Source organism: Salmo salar, chromosome ssa11, assembly GCF_905237065.1.
Source record: "Salmo salar chromosome ssa11, Ssal_v3.1, whole genome shotgun sequence".
NCBI classification, from domain to species: Eukaryota; Metazoa; Chordata; class Actinopteri; order Salmoniformes; family Salmonidae; genus Salmo; species Salmo salar.
Window position 1 is genome coordinate 80,823,192 of NC_059452.1, and position 18,698 is coordinate 80,841,889.

General features: G+C 44.1%; 1 protein-coding gene across 4 annotated transcripts in view; it reads left to right on the forward strand.

The window, feature by feature from the left end:
• Positions 1 to 18,698, forward strand: part of LOC106563272 (regulator of G-protein signaling 3) — a 199,267-nt gene that overhangs the window by 30,718 nt on the left and 149,851 nt on the right. For 3 of the 4 annotated variants that reach the window (XM_014128717.2, XM_014128719.2, XM_014128718.2), the window contains 6 exons: positions 2,608 to 2,689; positions 3,048 to 3,153; positions 3,400 to 3,856; positions 8,483 to 8,522; positions 8,668 to 8,984; positions 11,030 to 11,113. In XM_014128717.2, coding sequence (XP_013984192.2) covers positions 2,608 to 2,689; positions 3,048 to 3,153; positions 3,400 to 3,856; positions 8,483 to 8,522; positions 8,668 to 8,984; positions 11,030 to 11,113 — 1,086 coding nt within the window. Of the gene's footprint in view, positions 1 to 2,607; positions 2,690 to 3,047; positions 3,154 to 3,399; positions 3,857 to 8,482; positions 8,523 to 8,667; positions 8,985 to 10,290; positions 10,677 to 11,029; positions 11,114 to 18,698 lie in introns of those variants that run through there. The other variant, XM_045689988.1, reaches the window with a different exon arrangement.

Below are 18,698 nucleotides of genomic sequence, written 5' to 3' on the forward strand. Positions count from 1 at the left end.
TAGTTCTGCGTGTCTGTGTGTCTGTGAAAGTTTGCGCATGTGTGTGTTTGTGTGTGTGAGAGTGTGTAACTGTGCAGGTCAGTAGTGAAATCACTGAGGCCCATCAGGTTGACAGACTGGAGAAGCATCAAACTGAGCAGAAGCACACAGCAGACAGACAAACAGACAAACAAAAAGACAGACAGGCTCCTGGCTGTGTTCTCATAGTCAGATAGTGTCTTATATGAGGTTGCTGAGGCAAAGCAACAGAGAGAGAAAATTCAGTCTCATGCACGCACGCACGCTCGCACACACACACAAACACACACACAAACACACACACACACACACACACAAACACACACACAAACACACACACAAACACACACTGCACATCTCACAGGACACAACAGAACACCACTCCTAGTCACCACACACACACACACTCCTACGCAATCAGTTACATAAATACACCCCTGTACAACTAATTTGAGTAGCTCTAAATAGCGAGCAACGGTAGTTTCATACTCATACTGGGCTTGTAACCTTCTCATTTGAGGGGAAGGAGAAAGATTGAGGCTGTAGAGGCTCTTGAGGCAAACTGGAGATGGGAGAATAGCATCCTTGAACAAATGCTGTGAATGCTGCCTGTCAGGCAATTGTTGCTGGTTCTCTGACCTTGGTCTGAAGGTTGGACGTGTGTGTTAGTGCATGGGAGAGCGAGACCAGGAATGAGGGTTCCGTTATTAACAATGTGTGTGTGTAACCACCTTGTGCCCACTGTAAGGCCCTGGGTGCCAGTCGGTGTGTGTCTGGTCTCCCAGTGGTCCGGTCCCACGCTCAAAAAGGCCAGGGGGCACCTCTCATTAACACTACCCCCCACCCCCCGATCCCCTCTTCCCACCACCCCTCTACTCTACCTTCCCTCCCCTACTGGCTGCCAACCTAGCCCCTACAGAGCCCCCCAGCTCTTTCCTTCGCTTACTCTTTTTCATTTATTTTTCTCTCCTCTCTTACTGTCTCCCGTAGACTCTCCCCCGGTCTTTCTCTATTTGCTTCTGTCGTTTCTCTCTTTTTCCTCATCTGCCTCTTTGTCTTGTTTTCTCTTCATCTGTCCATCTCATTTCTCTCTTTCCCCCTCTCTTTCTGTCTCATTGTCTCTTCTGTCTGTCTGTCTGTCTGTCTGTCTGTCTGTCTGTCTGTCTGTCTGTCTGTCTGTCTGTCTGTCTGTCTGTCTGTCTGTCTGTCTGTCTGTCTGTCTGTCTGTCTGTCTGTCTGTCTGTCTGTCTGTCTGTCTGTCTGTCTGTCTGTCTGTCTGTCTGTCTGTCTGTCTGTCTGTCTACTCTCTCTCTCTCTCTCTCTCTCTCTCTCTCTCTCTCTCTCTCTGATCTGACAGTAGTGATGTTGTCTCTGGTCTTTAGCCAGGCTGTAGGGTTATTAAACAGTCGTCTACTCACACAATATTTTGCTCTGATCCTTGTCTGTCCCACCAGATACACAACTACTCTGACATGACAGGGTGACAAGTCCTCCACAAACCAGATTATCTATCAAGATGATCATCTATCAAGCATTTTAAAAGACTATCAAGATGATCATGTATTTTTATAGGTGGAAAATTGGTCAATAATTGCCATAATGTGTTCATCAACTTGTTTGTGTCTTGTCAAAAACAAGCGTAAAAAACAAACATGTTTGTGTGTGCCCCGCCACAGCCTGTCAGTCAGCAGGATGAAGAGGTCAACCTGGCTGTCACCAGGGCGGTGACATGGCATTGGGGTGACATACAGGATGTCGCCAGTGATTATGGACTGTGACTCTGTATCTCACTGGATTACAGACAGTCAATCCTGAAGGGCAATCCGTCAAGGAATTCTAGGAACTGTCCCTAAGACCATTATACCAGCCTCCTTTGGCTACTGAGGGTTGTACTGTAGTTATCAAAGCTAAACAAGTTAATACGCTTATGCATCTTGATGCCAGTCTTTTAGACATGCTCTCTGGGTAGAAGTTGCTCATAGGCACAGATCTAGGATCAGTTTACCCTCTAACCATCCTGATCTGAACTAAAAGGGGGGAGATGTAAAACTGATAAGAGTTTTGAAGCAACATCGTACTCAATCTTTTTTATGTTCAGCTGAAGAGCTATAATATAAAGTGTGCGTAGAGATTTCAGATGCCCTATTGTCAGCAGATGAGATGGAAACAATGTATTGGAGCAGAGCACTGTTGATTTTGGACCACACACACGGTCATTATTCCTGGAGTTCTGACAGAAAGTTTTCAGGCATCGTACGTGTGTGTGTGCGTGCCTGCCCTCTTACTCTGTGCGGATGCTGCCAACAGTTGGCGTCAGATCAACACCAATGCGCCGGCCACCTTTAATGAGGGCCACAGTGCTAATCTGTGTGGCTGGAATCCACACGCGTTCCATCCTGTCACACTCAGCTCCTGGCCAGAGAACATCTCTCTAATCTGTAGGCATATGCTCACATGTTGTTCATCACTGCTCCTGCTTTCTGTAGATGTCTTTTCAAATATAGTATTTGCATTTCACTCCGTGGACATATGTAGACATGAATTAATAATGCTTTATGGTGATGTTATGTCTGTTTGTGTGTTCTATAGGTGACCATCCTTCGAGGAAAGGACGGCTATGGCTTCACCATCTGCTCTGACTCCCCAGTGAGGGTTCAGGCTGTCGATTCAGGCAAGGCTCTCCACTCCCCGCCTGTGTGTGTGTGTGTGTGTGTGTGTGTGTGTGTGTGTGTGTGTGTGTGTGTGTGTGTGTGTGTGTGTGTGTGTGTGTGTGTGTGTGTGTGTGTGTGTGTGTGTGTGTGTGTGTGTGTGTGTGTGTGTGTGTGTTGGTCTAGATGTATGGGTGCAGGTGTATATTTGACACTCTCTTGTCCCCTCTTCCCTTCTTTTTGAGGTGGTCAAATCAGGTTTGCATGTAAATTAGTAGGTAGAAACTCGTGCGTGTAACAATGTGTGTGTGTGTGTGTATATATGTGTGTGTTTGTGTGTGTATGTTTGACCCTCTTCTGCCCTCTCTCTCCTGTCCCAAGGTGGTCCGGCGGATCAGGCAGGTCTGCAGCAGCTGGACACTGTGCTGCAGCTCAACGGTCAGCCTGTAGAACAGTGGAAATGTGTGGAGGTCGCCCACGCCATCAGGTACGACAGGCAGGAAGACACAGAGGAAGTAGTGGACTTAACCAGCTTTGACAGGGATAACTATCTTCAACACTTAAAGAACACCTCATGTTACATTCTGAAGTTTGATGTGTTGTGCTATCTATGCACAGCAAACCCTGTATAGGCACTGTGGCTCGTAGTCTCTATGCGCACGTCCATTGGCTAAACTTACCTTTACACTCTTCCTGACTAGTTGTCACATTCCCTCTCTGCCTCCCTCTACAGAAACAGCTCCAATGAGATCAAGGTGGTGGTATGGCGCACTGGGCCGGCCGCCAAGCCCAGTTTCGAGGGCCTCATCCACCGGCCCTCCTACAAGCCCTCCTCCACCAACTATGATGCCCCCTCGCCTCCCACCAGGCGGCGGGACAGGTCCAAGGATCGGCTAGACCGGGACATGTCCCCCCCGGTCGTGCCCCCCCTCCCTGCCCACCACAGGACCAGCCGCCGGGTGCTGGTCAACGGCTCTGAGGGCGCTGGCGGGGGAGGGTTAGGATGGGTAGGGGTAGGGGGGGCGTGGGGGGAGAGGGGGCGCGTAGGAAGGGGGGCAGAGGAGGTGGATGGTAAAGCCAGGAGCCAGACCCATAGCCAGAGCCACACAGCCACACTGAAGGGGACTAGAGTGAAGGCGTCCAACGGGGATAACTACATCATCCTGGCCCCCATCAACCCAGGAAGCCAGGTACTGGTGGGGGAGCAGAGGCTCATGGCACTATCTAGACCCTGACATACACTGAAGATCTCTATACAGTGCCGTGAAAAAGTATTTTCCCCCCTTTCTGATATTTTTGATACTGAATGTTGTCAGATCTTCAACCAAAACCTAATATTAGATAAAGGGAACCTGAGTTTACAAATAACAAAAAAGTATATACTTATTTTATTTATTTAATTAACAAAGTTATGCAACACCCAATTCCCATGTGTGAAAAACGAATTTCCCCCTTACACTCAATAACTGGTTTTGCCACCTTTAGCTGCAATGACTGCAACCAAATGCTTCCTGTAGTTGTTGATCAGTCTTCTCACGTTGACATGGAGGAATTTTGGCCAACTCTTGCATGCAGAACTGCTTTAACCTCTCTAGGGTAGGTGGCACCAAATCGTCCCACCTACGCAACAGCCAGTCTAATCCCGTGGCGCGATATTCAAATACCTTAAAAATGCTATTACTTCAATTTCCCAAACATATAACTATTTTACACCATTTTAAAGACAAGACTCTCCTTTATCTAACCACACTGTCCGATTTCAAAAAGGCTTTACAACGAAAGCAAAACATTAGATTATGTCAGCAGAGTACCCAGCCAGAAATAATCAGACACCCATTTTTCAAGCTAGCATATAATGTCACATAAACCCAAACCACAGCTAAATGCAGCACTAACCTTTGATGATCTTCATCAGATGACAACCCTAGGACATTATGTTATACAATACATGCATGTTTTGTTCAATCAAGTTCATATTTATATCAAAAACCAGCTTTTACATTAGCATGTGACGTTCAGAACTAGCATACCCCCGCAAACTTCCGGGGAATTTACTAACAATTTACTAAATTACTCACGATAAATGTTCACAAAAAGCATAACAATTATTTTAAGAATTATAGATACAGAACTCCTCTATGCACTCGATATGTCCGATTTTAAAATAGCTTTTTGGTGAAAGCACATTTTGCAATATTCTCAGTACATAGCCCAGCCATCACGGGCTAGCTATTTAGACACCCAGCAAGTTTAGCCTTTACCAAAATCAGATTTACTATAACAAAAATGTTATTACCTTTGCTGTTCTTCGTCAGAATGCACTCCCAGGACTTCTACTTCAATAACAAATGTTGGTTTGGTCCCAAATAATCCATCGTTATATCCAAACAGCGGCGTTTTGTTCGTGCGTTCTAGACACTATCCGAAATGGTAAATCAGGGTTACGAGCATGGCGCATTTCGTGACAAAAGATTTCTAAATATTCCATTACCGTACTTCGAAGCATGTCAACCGCTGTATAAAAATCAATTTTTATGCCATTTATCTCGTAAAAAAGCGATAATATTCCGACCGGGAATCTGCGTTTCGGTAAATAGAGGAAAAAAAAGAAAGACGGGGGCGACCAGTGCACGCGCCTAAGCCCACTGTCCCCTGATCGGCCACTTGACAAAGGCGATAATGTGTTTCAGCCGGGGGCTGGAATGACGACATTCAGCTTTTTCCCGGGCTCTGAGAGCCTATGGGAGCCGTGGGAAGTGTCACGTTACCGCAGAGATCCTTTGTTTTGGAAAGAGATGTCAAAGAAAGCCAATAAATGGTCAGGCAGGCCACTTCCTGTAAAGGAATCTCTCAGGTTTTTGTCTGCCATATGAGTTCTGTTATACTCACAGACACCATTCAAACAGTTTTAGAAACTTTAGGGTGTTTTCTATCCATATCTAATAAGTATATGCATATTCTAGTTACTGGGTAGGAGTAGTAACCAGATTAAATCGGGTACGTTTTTTATCCGGCGGTGTAAATACTGCCCCCTAGCCCTAAGAGGTTAAGGATTTCGCCAGGCATAAAAAGTTGACTCAAGTTTGCCAAAAAACACTTGGAAGCACCTGGAGGATCATCAAGACTCTTGGAAGAATGTTCTATGGACAGATGATTCAAAAGTATAACTTTTTTGACGACATGGGTCCCATTATGCCTGGCAAAAACCAAACACTGCATTCCATAGTAAGAACCTCATACCAACAGTCAATTATAATGATGGTAGTGTGATGGTTTGGGGCTGCTTTGCTGCCTCAGGACCTGGATGACTTGCCTTAATAGAAGGAACCATGAATTCTGGTCTATAACAGAGAGTTATACAGGAGAATGTCAGACCATCCATCTTTAAGCTGAAGCTTAAGCACAGCTGGGTCATGCTGCAAGACAATGATTCAAAACACACAATCAAGTAAACATCAAAATGGCTAAAAAGCAACAAATTCAAGTTCATGAATGGCCTAGTCAAAGTCCAGACCTAATCCCAATTGAGATGTTGCAGAAGGACTTGAAACGAACAGTTCATGCTTGAAAACCCACAAATGTCGCTGAGTTACAGCAAGGAAGAGAAGGTCAAAATTCTTCCACAGCGATGTGAGAGACTGATCAAAAACTACAGGAAGCGTTTGGTTGGAGTCATTGCAGCTAAAACTGGCACAACCAGTTATTGAGTGTAAGGCTGCAATTACTTTTTCAAACAGGGGCATTGGGTGTTGCATAACTTTGTTTATGAAATAAATTAAGTAAGTATGTAATTGTTGTGTTATTTGTTCACTCAGGTTCCCTTTATCTAATATTAGGTTTTGCAAAAAAATATGCAAAAAATATGCAAAAATTAGAAAGGGGGCAAGTACTTTTCGTGATACTGTATGTGCCATTCAAACCTGGGATAGATTCATGCCAATTCTACTTGACATACATTACGTGCCATCTAAATCAGAGATATACTTTGCCATTCTAACCTGAGAAATATCAATTAGCAATTCAAACTGACATAATGTGCATTATGTAAATCAAAGATGTATACAGTGCATTCGGAAAGTATTCAAACCCCTTGACATTCTCCACATTTTGTTACATTACAGCCTTATTCTAAAATGGATCAAATAGTTTTCCCCTCATTAATCTACACACAATACCCAATAATGACAAAGAGAAACAGGTTTTTAAAATGTTTGCAAATGTATTAATAATAAAAAATTGAAATTTGATATTTACATAAGTATTCAGACCCTTCACTCAGTACTTTGTTGAAGCACCTTTGGCAGCGATTACAGCCTCGAGTCTTCTTGGGTATGACGCTCCAAGATAGATTTGATGTCGTCACTATTGTTCTACAACGTAGAACATAGTAAAAATAAAGAAAAACCCTGGAAGTAGTAGGTGTGTCCAAACTTTTGATTGGTACTGTATGTGTATATACTGTATATATGTATATATAGTACATAGTTAAATAGGTAGTTGAATAAAATATAAATGTATGATAATATACAACTAAGAGTTGAGATTTGCTGCACCAGTAAGTAGTATTCAAGCGTCTATATGAGAAAAGCCATGGTGGTGTTCTATCAAATGATGCACACTGTAACATGCTGTATACGGGGAAATAGCTCTTTATGATAAAGACATAATAAAGTGCACCAAATGGAAAAAGAAACACACTGTATTGTGAACTTGATTCCTTAACATCCCCAACCACTTGACACTAATCTGCCAGCCTGGAAGAATGGACCAGTTATGCTGAAGTAATGAATGCAGAAAACCCAGAACTTCTAGTCTTTCCCTATTTCTCCATTATCTCTCTCACTGAGCTTGCACGGCCAATCACAGACAGTAATGCTGACTGTGTGGTTGTGGGCTTCCGTGACGTAGTAGCTGGTTTTTAAAAGGCTTTTAGGGGAAGTGAAGGAGGCTGTATACCCTGCTCTCCATTCAGACCTAGTGACCTAGAGACAGTGGGGCTGTCAGTTAGTCTGTGAGCTGCTGCTATGCTGTCGGCCAGTCTGCCTTATAGGAGAGGCTCACCCTGCAGATATGATATGACATGGGGCTCAGAGAGCATGATGGGAACACCTGCTGTGTGTTAATGCTAAGAGGAATGGAAGGGGTTAGGCAGTTAGGAGGGTAAGGGGGTGGACTGCTGTCAAGGGAGGAGGAGTGGATAGAGGGGGGATAGGATGCAGAGGAGGGAATAGAGAGAGGTATAAAGGAGGGAGTTGATGGATGAAATAAGGGATAGGGAACAGAGTAGATATGGGTACATCAAGAGGTTGATGAATGGATGACGGGTACAGCAGAAGAGGGAAAAGGAGGGTAGAGGAAAGAAAGAATGCTGCGAGAGTGGATGGAAAAGTGGGTGGAAGTAAGTGGCTAAAGAATGTCAGACTAAATACAAAACGTTTATGCTTGGGGTTACAGAGCATTCTTCCTGCCCAGCTTGGTCGCACCCCCCTCTGGAAGTCATAGGTCAGAGCAGGGACACAATGTGATGTCACACAGGGCTGATGCACAGGCCACTACTACACACCCCCACCATAGACCTGGGTTCAGGCCACTACTACTCATAGGGCTCTGGTTAAAAGTAGTTGTCTGTGGCCCCTTTCCATGCCCAACATGCCTGGTCTGCATTGTCATTGCTTCAATTTCACCTCATGTCAAGCATTTTTTGGTGGGATGGATACATTACATGTGGCAATTTCCTGTAACAATGTATTGCATAATGGTATTGGTCAACTGTTATAACAGAACCATTGACAGTGATGTTTTTGTCTCTAATTCAGGTATTGAGGCCTATCTACCAGGACAAGCATGGTACCTTGGGTAAGCCATTTACTACCGACTAGGATTTTAATGAACAAGGTAGTTTGGCAGGGCAATTCTACTTCTCTGTTCCCAGGCTAACTCCCAATATGTGTGTGTGTGGGGTGTGTGTGTTTGTTTGGGGTGTGTGTGTTATGTCTCTCAGCAGGGAGGATGTACCCACGCCAGGCCAGCGTGCCCCAGACTCAAGGGGGTGGCGGTGCTCCACCTGGGGGTGTGGGTCTAGCAGGCCGGACCACCTTCCTACGACGCTCCACTAACGCCAAGACATCTAAACCATCCGATGCCAACCTCTCTGGCCAACCCCCACCCAGCTACCAGCAGGCCCAGAGCTCCTGCAACTTCGCTAACTACCAGAACTGTACTATAGTACGCTCCCATGTACCACACGGCAACCCGCACGGCAACTACGGCTACGTCAAAGCAGCACCCAAGATCCTCATCTTCCCCATCTTTGTTCAGGTGTGTGTGGGAATCGCTATATTTCCACTATCATCTTTCCACCACTCTGTTAGTGACGTTAGGGTTTTTTGCCCCTTTTATTTGGATAACATTTGGACTATATGGCTGGTAATGCTGAAAACACAATACGGTAGGAACACACACCAATGCCCCTACAGCCCATAACCCTGTTATTTTCAGTGCTGGGTGGATAGATGACGTATTCATAGAAAAAAGTGATTGGCTTACAGTGGAGGTTGATCAATGATGATCCGTGACTACACCAATCAATACTGAAAAAGATCCATAGATGAGCACTCATGCAGAAAACACTCTACTACTCCCTATCTGATCCCCTAGAGCAGTGGTACTCAAACCTCTCCTCGGGGACCCCCAGTCGTATTTGATCTATTCCAGAATTAGCACACCTGATTCAACTTGTCAACTAATCATCAAGCCCATGATTAGATGAATCAGGTGAGCTAGTTCAAGGCTTAAACTGTGAAAGTTGTGAAAGTTCTGGGGGTCCCCGAGGATAGATGTGAGAACCACTGCCCTAGAGCATACAGGTGTTTCAATATTGATGGTGATGCCATCGGGATCCACATTTTGGGGGATTTTTTTTTGAGTCACAAAACATTCTAAACCACACCAAATTTGTTGCAAAGTTTCTCACCTCAGCAGTGTTTCCCTATATTCACCGCCTCTGCTAAATCCTTGCCGCCAACGATTTAAATATATATAGATTTGATTTTATTGTTTCAACTTCTGCCGAGACACACTTTTAAGAGTTACATATCTTCCTCAGATTCTTATCAGATCATCTAAAAACTAACTCCAAGGTAACTAGCTAGCTATTTTGTAATCCTGGAAGTGTAGCCAACCCTATTCATAGATGGATATAATAATTGTTAGCTAACATACAGTAACGTTACGCTAGCTTTGGGTTAATATAAAACTGGCTGGTGATGTCATTGAGATCAAGAGATAAACTGCAACTGTCATCGAGTTTCTAAGAAGAGAGCATCATTTCATTTTCATGCATTTTGGAGTAGAATATCCTTTTAAAAAAGTCACCAGACTCACAGTCTTTAAAAAAGAAATGATCAAAAATGTTTCATATTATATCTAAAAGATTTGAGGAAATTGTATTCCTTCTATGATATTAAGTATTACTTACTACACATCAGTATTACCTATTCAAAGAAACCTAGGGGAAACACTGCTCTGTGGTACAGTATGTGTGTACATATGACTATGTCATAAACACACTGGAATGAACCACATTTCCTCTACATGCTTACATCCAAGCACTCATACCCATTTTCAGGCTGCGATTGTACTGGAGAGTTGGACTACTAACTACCCAGGACCCTTCAACGGTCTGTAATAGTACTTCCTGTTGACTAACTGAGTCACCCAGCTGCACCCTTCTGAGACACAGTGAAACGGCCCTGTGGGCTCTCTAGCCCTGGTCCACAAGAGGATGTGGCTACCAGCCCCGCTGCACTAGCACTTTTAGCCTAGCGCCTTCTCACAGAGCGAGACCCTTATAGAGCGGCTTACGAGCTCCTGCAGTCACAGCTCACACGGTGAGGATCTCTGTAGAGACTGGAGCGACTGTAGCAACACGAGAACCGCCAGCTGCAGAGCCTGTATTATTCCCTTTGGTGTGGGGCAGAGAGCATGGAGCTTGGAGCCAAAATGGAGATGGTACTGTAGCCACATGCTCCCTCATGTACTTATAACATCCCTCCCAAATATTTGTGTACTTGAAACATGTGTATCTATCTATATCTCTATCTCTATTGAGTGATATTTAGGAGTGTTGTGAATGATATTGGGCTGTAATAGCAGTGTATCGACATCAGTATTAATGACTTTGGCTGTAATATTGTGTTCTGGCATTAGTGAATGTATTGTGTTTGAAGTAATATTTAACAGCAGTATTTTGCCCTGGATAATGTAATCTTCATTTAATTCCTAGGATGTTGCCTAATCTTAATCTAACCTTAATCCAATGTTAATCTAACCCTTAAATCTACCCTCTCGCCCAATGTGTGTAGCCTCTGGACCTGTGTAACCCCACACGGACTCTGGTGGTCTCTGAGGAGATGATCCTCCACGAGAGCAAGCACCTCTCCATTAAGGTAAATGGCTACGAAGAAGGTGTGTGTGCGTGTATAGATCAGGATCAGTAAAATGGGAGATGGGAGATGTAAATGTTGTAAAAGTTAAAGTATTTAAGATAGTAACAAGTTGCGAGAATCCGACACAACTCTTTGTACTGTGGCTCATATTCTACAACCGTGAGAGTGTTTCAGTTTGAATAACTGTCAAAGAGTTTGTGCAATGCATTATGGAGATTTTCCTCAGCCCTAGTCAATGTTCTAAAATACCGTCCCAGTGACAGGAAAAGGGCAGAGACCCAGATACAAGATGTAGACTGAGACCTTATTTATATCTCCGCTGTCTGTGGTGTGGTTTGTGCTACTAGCAGAGAACAGAGGCGAGAGAGGAAGAGACAGCAGTTAGAAAACCTGTGGGTGGTTGCTGCGCTGCGTTGGGCCTATACACTATTGTCTTCTCTTCTCTTGGCATTTCCTCTCCTCTCCTCTTCTCTCCTCCCTTCTGCTCACCTCTCCTCCCCTAGAGAGGTGGAAAGAGACACACTGGGGGAAGATGTCTGATCAAACAGTTAATTGCACAGCAGGTGAAAAAAAATACACAGACCATTTTTGCAGTTTTTAAAGGCAATTTCCTGCAATTCTAATGCTGTGTTCTTATGCTCAAACAATATAACAAAATCAATGCAACATTTAAAGAAATGTTCCATACGCACAAAAAGCTTATTTAGCAAAAATCCCTGTTAGTGAGCCTTTCTCCTTTGTCAAGATAATCAATCCACCTGACAGGTGTGGTATATCAAGAAGCTGATTAAACAGCATGATCATTACACAGGTGCACCTTGTTCTGCCACAGATATCTCAAGTTTTGAGGGAGTGTGCAGCTGGCATGCTGACTGCATGAATGTCCACCAGAGCTGTTACCAGAGAATGTAATCTTAATTTCTCTATCATAAGCCACCTCCAATGTAATTTTAGAGATTTTTGGCAGTATGTCCAACCGGCCTCACAACCGCAGACCACCTGTGACCACGCCAGCCCAGGACCTCCACATCTAGCTTCTTCACCTACGGGATTGTTTGAGACCAGCCACCTGGACAGCTGATGGAACTGTGGGTTTGCATAACTGGAGAATTTCTGCACAAACTGTCAGAAACCGTCTCAAGGAAGCTCATCCGAGTGCTCACCAGGGTCATCCTCACCAGGGTCTTGACCTGACTGTAGTTTGGCATCGTAACTGACTTCAGCGAATGCTCACCTTCAATGTGATGGCCACTGGCATGCTGGAGAAGTGTGATCTTCACGGATTAATCCCGGTTTCAACTATACTAGGAAGATGTATGGCGTCATGTTGGTGATCGGTTTGCTGATGTCAACATTGTGAACAGAGTGCTGCATGATGGTGGTGGGGTTATGGTATGGGAAGGTAGAAGATATGGACAATGAACACAATTGCATTTTATCGATGGCAAATGGAATGCACAGAGATAACGTGATGAGATCCTGAGGCCCATTGTCATGCCATTCATCCACCGCCATCACATCATGTTTCAGCATGATAATGCACAGCCCCATGTGGCAAGGAGCTGTACACAATTCCTGGAAGCTGAAAATGTCCCAGTTCTTCCATGCCTGCATACTCATCAGACATGTCACCCATTGAGCATGTTTGAAATGCTCTGGATTTACGTGTACGGCAGCATGGTCCAGTTTTCGGCAATATACAGCACCTCGCACAGCCATCGAAGTGGAGTTGGACAACATTCCACAGGCCACAATCAACAGCTTGATCAAGTCTATGCAAAGGAGATGTGTTGGCTGCATGAGGCAAATGGTGGTCACACCAGATACTGACTGAGTTTCTGATCCATGCCCATACTTTTTTTTAAGGTATCTGTGATGAACAGATGCATATCTGTATTCCCAGTCATGTGGAATCCATAGATTAGGGCCTATTGCATGTAACTCAGTAAAATCTTTGACATTGTTCCATGTTGCGTTTATATTTTTGTTCAGTGTATATACAGTACCAGTCAAAAGTTTGGACACACCTACTCATTCAAGGGTTTTTATTTATTTATTGATGACAGCTTTGCACACTCGTGACATTCTCTCAACCAGCTTCATGAGGTAGTCACCTGGAATGCATTTCAATTAACAGGTTTGCCTTGATAAAAGTTAATTTCAGTTGTGTTGTGAGAAGGTAGGAGTGGTATACAGAAGATAGCCCTATTTGGTAAAAGACCAAGTCCGTATTATGTCAAGAACAGTTCAAATAAGCAAAGAGAAACGACAGTTTCTTCAAGTGCAGTTGCAAAAACCATCAAACGCTATGATGACACTGGCTCTCATGAGGACCACCACAGGAAAGGAAGACCCAGAGTTACCTCTGCTGCAGAGGATATGTTCATTAGAGTTACCAGCCTCAGAAATCGGCAATTAACTGCACCTCAGATTGCAGCCCAAATAAATGCTTCATGGAGTTCAAGTAACAGACACATCTCAAATCAAATCAAATTTGTCAAATCAAATTTTATTAGTCACGAATACTACAGGTGTAGACCTTACAGTGAAATGCTTACTTACAAGCCCCTAACCAACAATACAGTTTAAAAAAATACAGATAAGAATAAGAGATTAAGTAAAGAGCAGCAGTGAAATAACAACAGCGAGACTATATACAGGGGGGTACCGATACAGAGTCAATGTGCACTGGTTATTTGAGGTAGTATGTACATGTAGGTAGAGTTATTAAAGTGACTATGCATAGATGACAACAGAGTAGCAGTGGTGTAAAGAGGGGGTGGGGGGGGCACTGCAAATAGTCTGGGTAGCCATTTGACTAGATGTTCAGGAGCCTTATGGCTTGGGGGTAGAAGCTGTTTAGAAGCGTCTTGGACCTAGACTTGGTGCTCCGGTACCGCTTGCCGTGCGGTAGCAGAGAGAACAGCCTATGACTATGGTGGCTGGAGTCTTGGACAATTTTTAGGGCCTTCCTCTGACACCGCCTGGTATAGAGGTCCTGTATGGCAGGAAGCTTGGCCCTAGTGATGTACTGGGCCATTCGCACTACCCTCTGTAAGTGCCTTGCGGTCGGAGGCCGAGCAGTTGCCATACCAGGCAGTGATGCAACCAGTCAGGATGCTCTTGATGGTGCAGCTGTAGAATCTTTTGAGGATCTGAGGACCCATGCCAAATCTTTTCAGTCTCCTGGGGGTGAGTAGGTTTTGTTGTGCCCTCTTCATGACTGTCTTGGTGTGCTTGGACCATGTTAGTTTGTTGGTGATGTGGACACCAAGAAACTTCAAGCTCTCAACCTGCTCCACTGCAGCCCCGTCGATGAGAATGGGGGCATGCTCGGTCCTCTTTTTCCTGTAGTCCACAATCATCTCTTTTGTCTTGATCACGTTGAGGGAGAGGTTGTTGTCCTGGAACCACACGGCCAGGGCTCTGACCTCCTCCCTATAGGCTGTCTCATCGTTGTCGGTGATCAGGCCATCCACTGTTGTCATCAGCAAATTTAATGATGGTGTTGGAGTCGTGCCTGGCCGTGCAGTCATGAGTGAACAGGGAGTACAGGAGGGGACTGAACACATACCCCTGAAGGAGCCCCCGTGTTGTCGATCAGCGTGGCGTATGTGTTGTTACCTACCCTTACCACTTGGGGGCGGCCCATCAGGAAGTTCAAGATCCAACATCAACTCTTCAGAGGAGACTGCGTGATTCAGGCCTTCATGTTTGAATTGCTGCAAAGAAACCACTACTAAAGGACACTAATAATAATAATAAGAGACTTGCTTGGGCCAAGAAACACAAGCAATGGACATTAGACAGGTGGAAATCTGTCCTTTGGCCTGAGTCCAAATTTGAGACTTTTGGTTCCAACCAGCGTGTCTTTGTGAGACACAGAGTACATTTACATTTTAGTCATTTAGCAGATGCTCTTATCCAGAGTGATTTACAGTAGTGAATGCATACATTTAATTTCATGCATTTTTTTGTTGTACTGGCCCCCCCATGGGAATTGAACCCACAACCCTGGTGTTGCACACACTATGCTGGCATTGCAAACACCATGCTCTACCAACTGAGCTACAGGGAAGAGCCGAACATGTGAACGGATGATCTCCGCATGTGTGTTTCCCACCGTGAAGCATGGACGAAGAGGTGTGATGGTGTGGGGGTGCTTTGCTGGTGACACTGTCTGTGATTTATTTAGAATTCAAGGCACATTTAACCAGCATTGCTACCACAGCATTCTGCAGCGATACGCCATCCCATCTGGTTTGCACTTAGTGGAACTATCATTTGTTTTTCAACAGGACATTGACCCAAAACACACCTCCAGGCTGTGTATTTGCTATTTGACCAAGAAGGAGAGTGATGGAGTGCTGCATCACATGACCTGGCCTCCACAATCACATCACAATCACCCAACTTCAAACCAATTGAGATGGTTTGGGATGAGTTGGACCGCAGAGTGAATGAAAAGCAGCCAACAAGTGCTCAGCATATGTGGGAACTCCTTCAAGGCTGTTGGAAAATCATTCCAGGTGACTACCTCATGAAGCTGGTTGAGAGAATGCCAAGAGTGTGCAAAGCTGTCATCAAGGCAAAGAAACGGTGGCTACTTTAAAGAATCTAAAATATTAAATATATTTTGATTTTTTTAACACTTTTTGGTTAATACCTGATTTCATATGTGTTATTTCATAGTTTTGTTATCTTCGCTATTATTCTGCAATGTAGAAAATAGTAAAAATAAAGAAAAACCCTTGAATGTGTAGGTGTGTCCAAACTTTTGACTGGTATTGTATATATAACATTTGCAATGTCATCCCACGACCCACCTGGATCCCTGCCGCAACCCACATGTGGGTCCTGACCCACAGGTCTAAGGAATGATACAGTTCTGTGGCTCCTAGTACCTCTCTCTCTCTCTTTCTCTCTCTCATTCCCTCTGTCACGTTTCCTGACCTTTGTGTAGTGTTATCAGAGTGGAAGGACCATTTGGCCTCCAGAACTTCCTCTATTGTTGTCTGCTTATGGTTGCTTCAATACAATGGACTGGAGGACTTTCTTTTGATTGATGATTAATTGACAGTAGTTTCAAACAAACACAGTATTCACTAAATGTCTCTCTCTCTCATATATGTTATAAATTATATTATATCTCCGTTTTTTTGAGAACGCTTCAAAAAGAGCAATACATTACATGTTGGCCATATTTGCCCTTGTAGTTGTAAATGCCTGTAAGTCCTGCAGTATATTCTGTAGACTGGTGGTTGAGGGTGAGCACCTCGGTTTTGCCTTGGCTTTAGTGAAAAGCTACAATGCAATGTTGTGGTGGATGAGGGTGGATACTGTATTTAACACACATAATTATGTGTTATCCACCCTGTATTCTCTGGGAATCAGGGAGCTGAGTGAGAGAGGGAAGCCATGACAAGCTGGGCAGCCATTGTGATAATATTGTCCAGGAAATGTGATGGAGAGGCGGGTGTGGGGGGGAAGAGGGGTGTACGTTGGCAGGGGTCTGGGAGAGGAAGACCAGGACGCCCTGTTTACCATCCAGGATGGTTGCTAGGTGGTTGGCAGAAGGGGTGTTTGACCCTCTCTCGCTCTCTCTAAAACACACACGCACGCACACACACACATCCTGACAGGTTATTCTGGAGCGACATTCCTATCTATCCCCCTCTCACCTCCTAGATAAGCCAGAAAGCCAAAAGAGATCAGCTGTGGTTTTAGGGGTTTTTAGTGGGGTGGGTGGCTGGTTTCAAAAACAGCTCTGACCCTATTGACTTGAGTCTTCTTGACATTCGAGAGGAGGAGAGGAGGGAAAGAGAGAGGGAAGGAGGGGGTTGGGGCTGGGTTCAGATCACCTGCTCTGTGGGTTTTAATTGTGTTTATCTTATTGAAAAGGTCTTGTCGTCTAGCTGTGTGTGTGTGTGTGTGTGTGTGTGTGTGTGTGTGTGTGTGTGTGTGTGTGTGTGTGTGTGTGTGTGTGTGTGTGTGTGTGTGTGTGTGTGTGTGTGTGTGTGTGTGTGTGTGTGTGTGTGTGTTTCTTTCTTCTGTAGATAAAAATTGACAATACTACGTTCGTACTATGAGGAAATGTATTTTCTTTTCCAATTCCTCACAGTTTATCCCTCCTTTCATTGTGTCAGATCAGATTTTCAGTTCCACACTGTGTCTCTGCCAGGGGTTGAAACAGTTCATGGAACAGAACTGAAAACTGGAAAATAACTACATTTTAAGAGGAACAGAATCAGAAACGGGAATGAAAGTGATCTATATTTTTCTGGAACAGAACCTTTATTAAAAAAGCATGAGAACCGGTTAATAGCTTTATTTTAAGTTCAGGGCTTTTTTTCAGTCCCACAAAAAATTAAACAAGGCGCTTATGCCAGAGCTCTCACTCGGTCACTCAGAAACGTATTCCAGTGTTTGCCTGCCAGCTGAAAATCTTTGCCAGGGGTGTGTAGGCAATATGCCCCTCCATACGAAGATTAGGCTACTGTAGCCTACTGATGTTACATGCATGATTCAGAAATTAGGGAGAGAAGAATGGATACACTTTTTCAATGCTAGTTAGGAATACAATAGTTATCACGTTTCACATTGGATTTATTAACTACAAAAAGGTAAGACGTGTTTTTAATTCTGGTGCTGCTCTGCACACACAAGCTTGTTAGCTATCTAGCTAGCTCTGGTTCCAACTCTCGAAAGTTCAAAGGTATTCAAAGTTTCTTCATAGAAGCCACTCCTCCATAGGTATAATTATGTGGGCCTGCTTCAGATAATAGATGTCATAATAAGATGCCCAGCACTTCAAGCCAAGCCTCCTCCTCAACCCTCTCTCGATTTCTCCCCACCCGCAAAATTTCAGTCACATCTCGCGCTCTGCACTTGGTTGTCCATCGCGCATGTAAACAACTATAGCCTTGGCAGTTGATAGCACCCATGTGCTATCAGATGCCTAGGCTAAAACAACTATACTTACTCTGCACTGATGAAGTAATTTAATGTTGAGCTCATTTGATTTCAGAGGTTTAAAAGGAACAGAAAGGAGCCATATAAACCGTTACTTTTTGGGGGTTTGAACCGATTCATAATTTTATTTTGCAGGTCGGAACAGTGGAATGGAACGGAAAAAATAATTGGTTCTGTTCAGAACGAAACAATTGGAAACAATTTTGGTTCCAAACCCTGGTCTTGGCTCTGAGCGTCAGAGCTGGTAATTGCGGGCGCTGGCTGGGGCTTAATAAAAGAGGACAAATATTTAACAGTCCGTGTTTGTGCTGTAGATAGTCAATGTGGGGCCAGACATCTCTGCAGATTGGCCCTGTTTCAATAAGTAATCTGTAAATAATCTGTGTTATTACAGCTTTTACCTTCGTGATGCATTGCCTACTGTACACTCGCTTTGGGCACACACACACTCCCCCACACACACAGACACCTACACACTGAAATACACACATATGCATGCACACAGATACACACACACATACAGTGCCTATAGAAAGTCTACAACCCTTTGAACTTTTTTCACATTTTGCTGCCTTAAAATTTGATCTAATACAGGATTAAATTAGATTTTTGT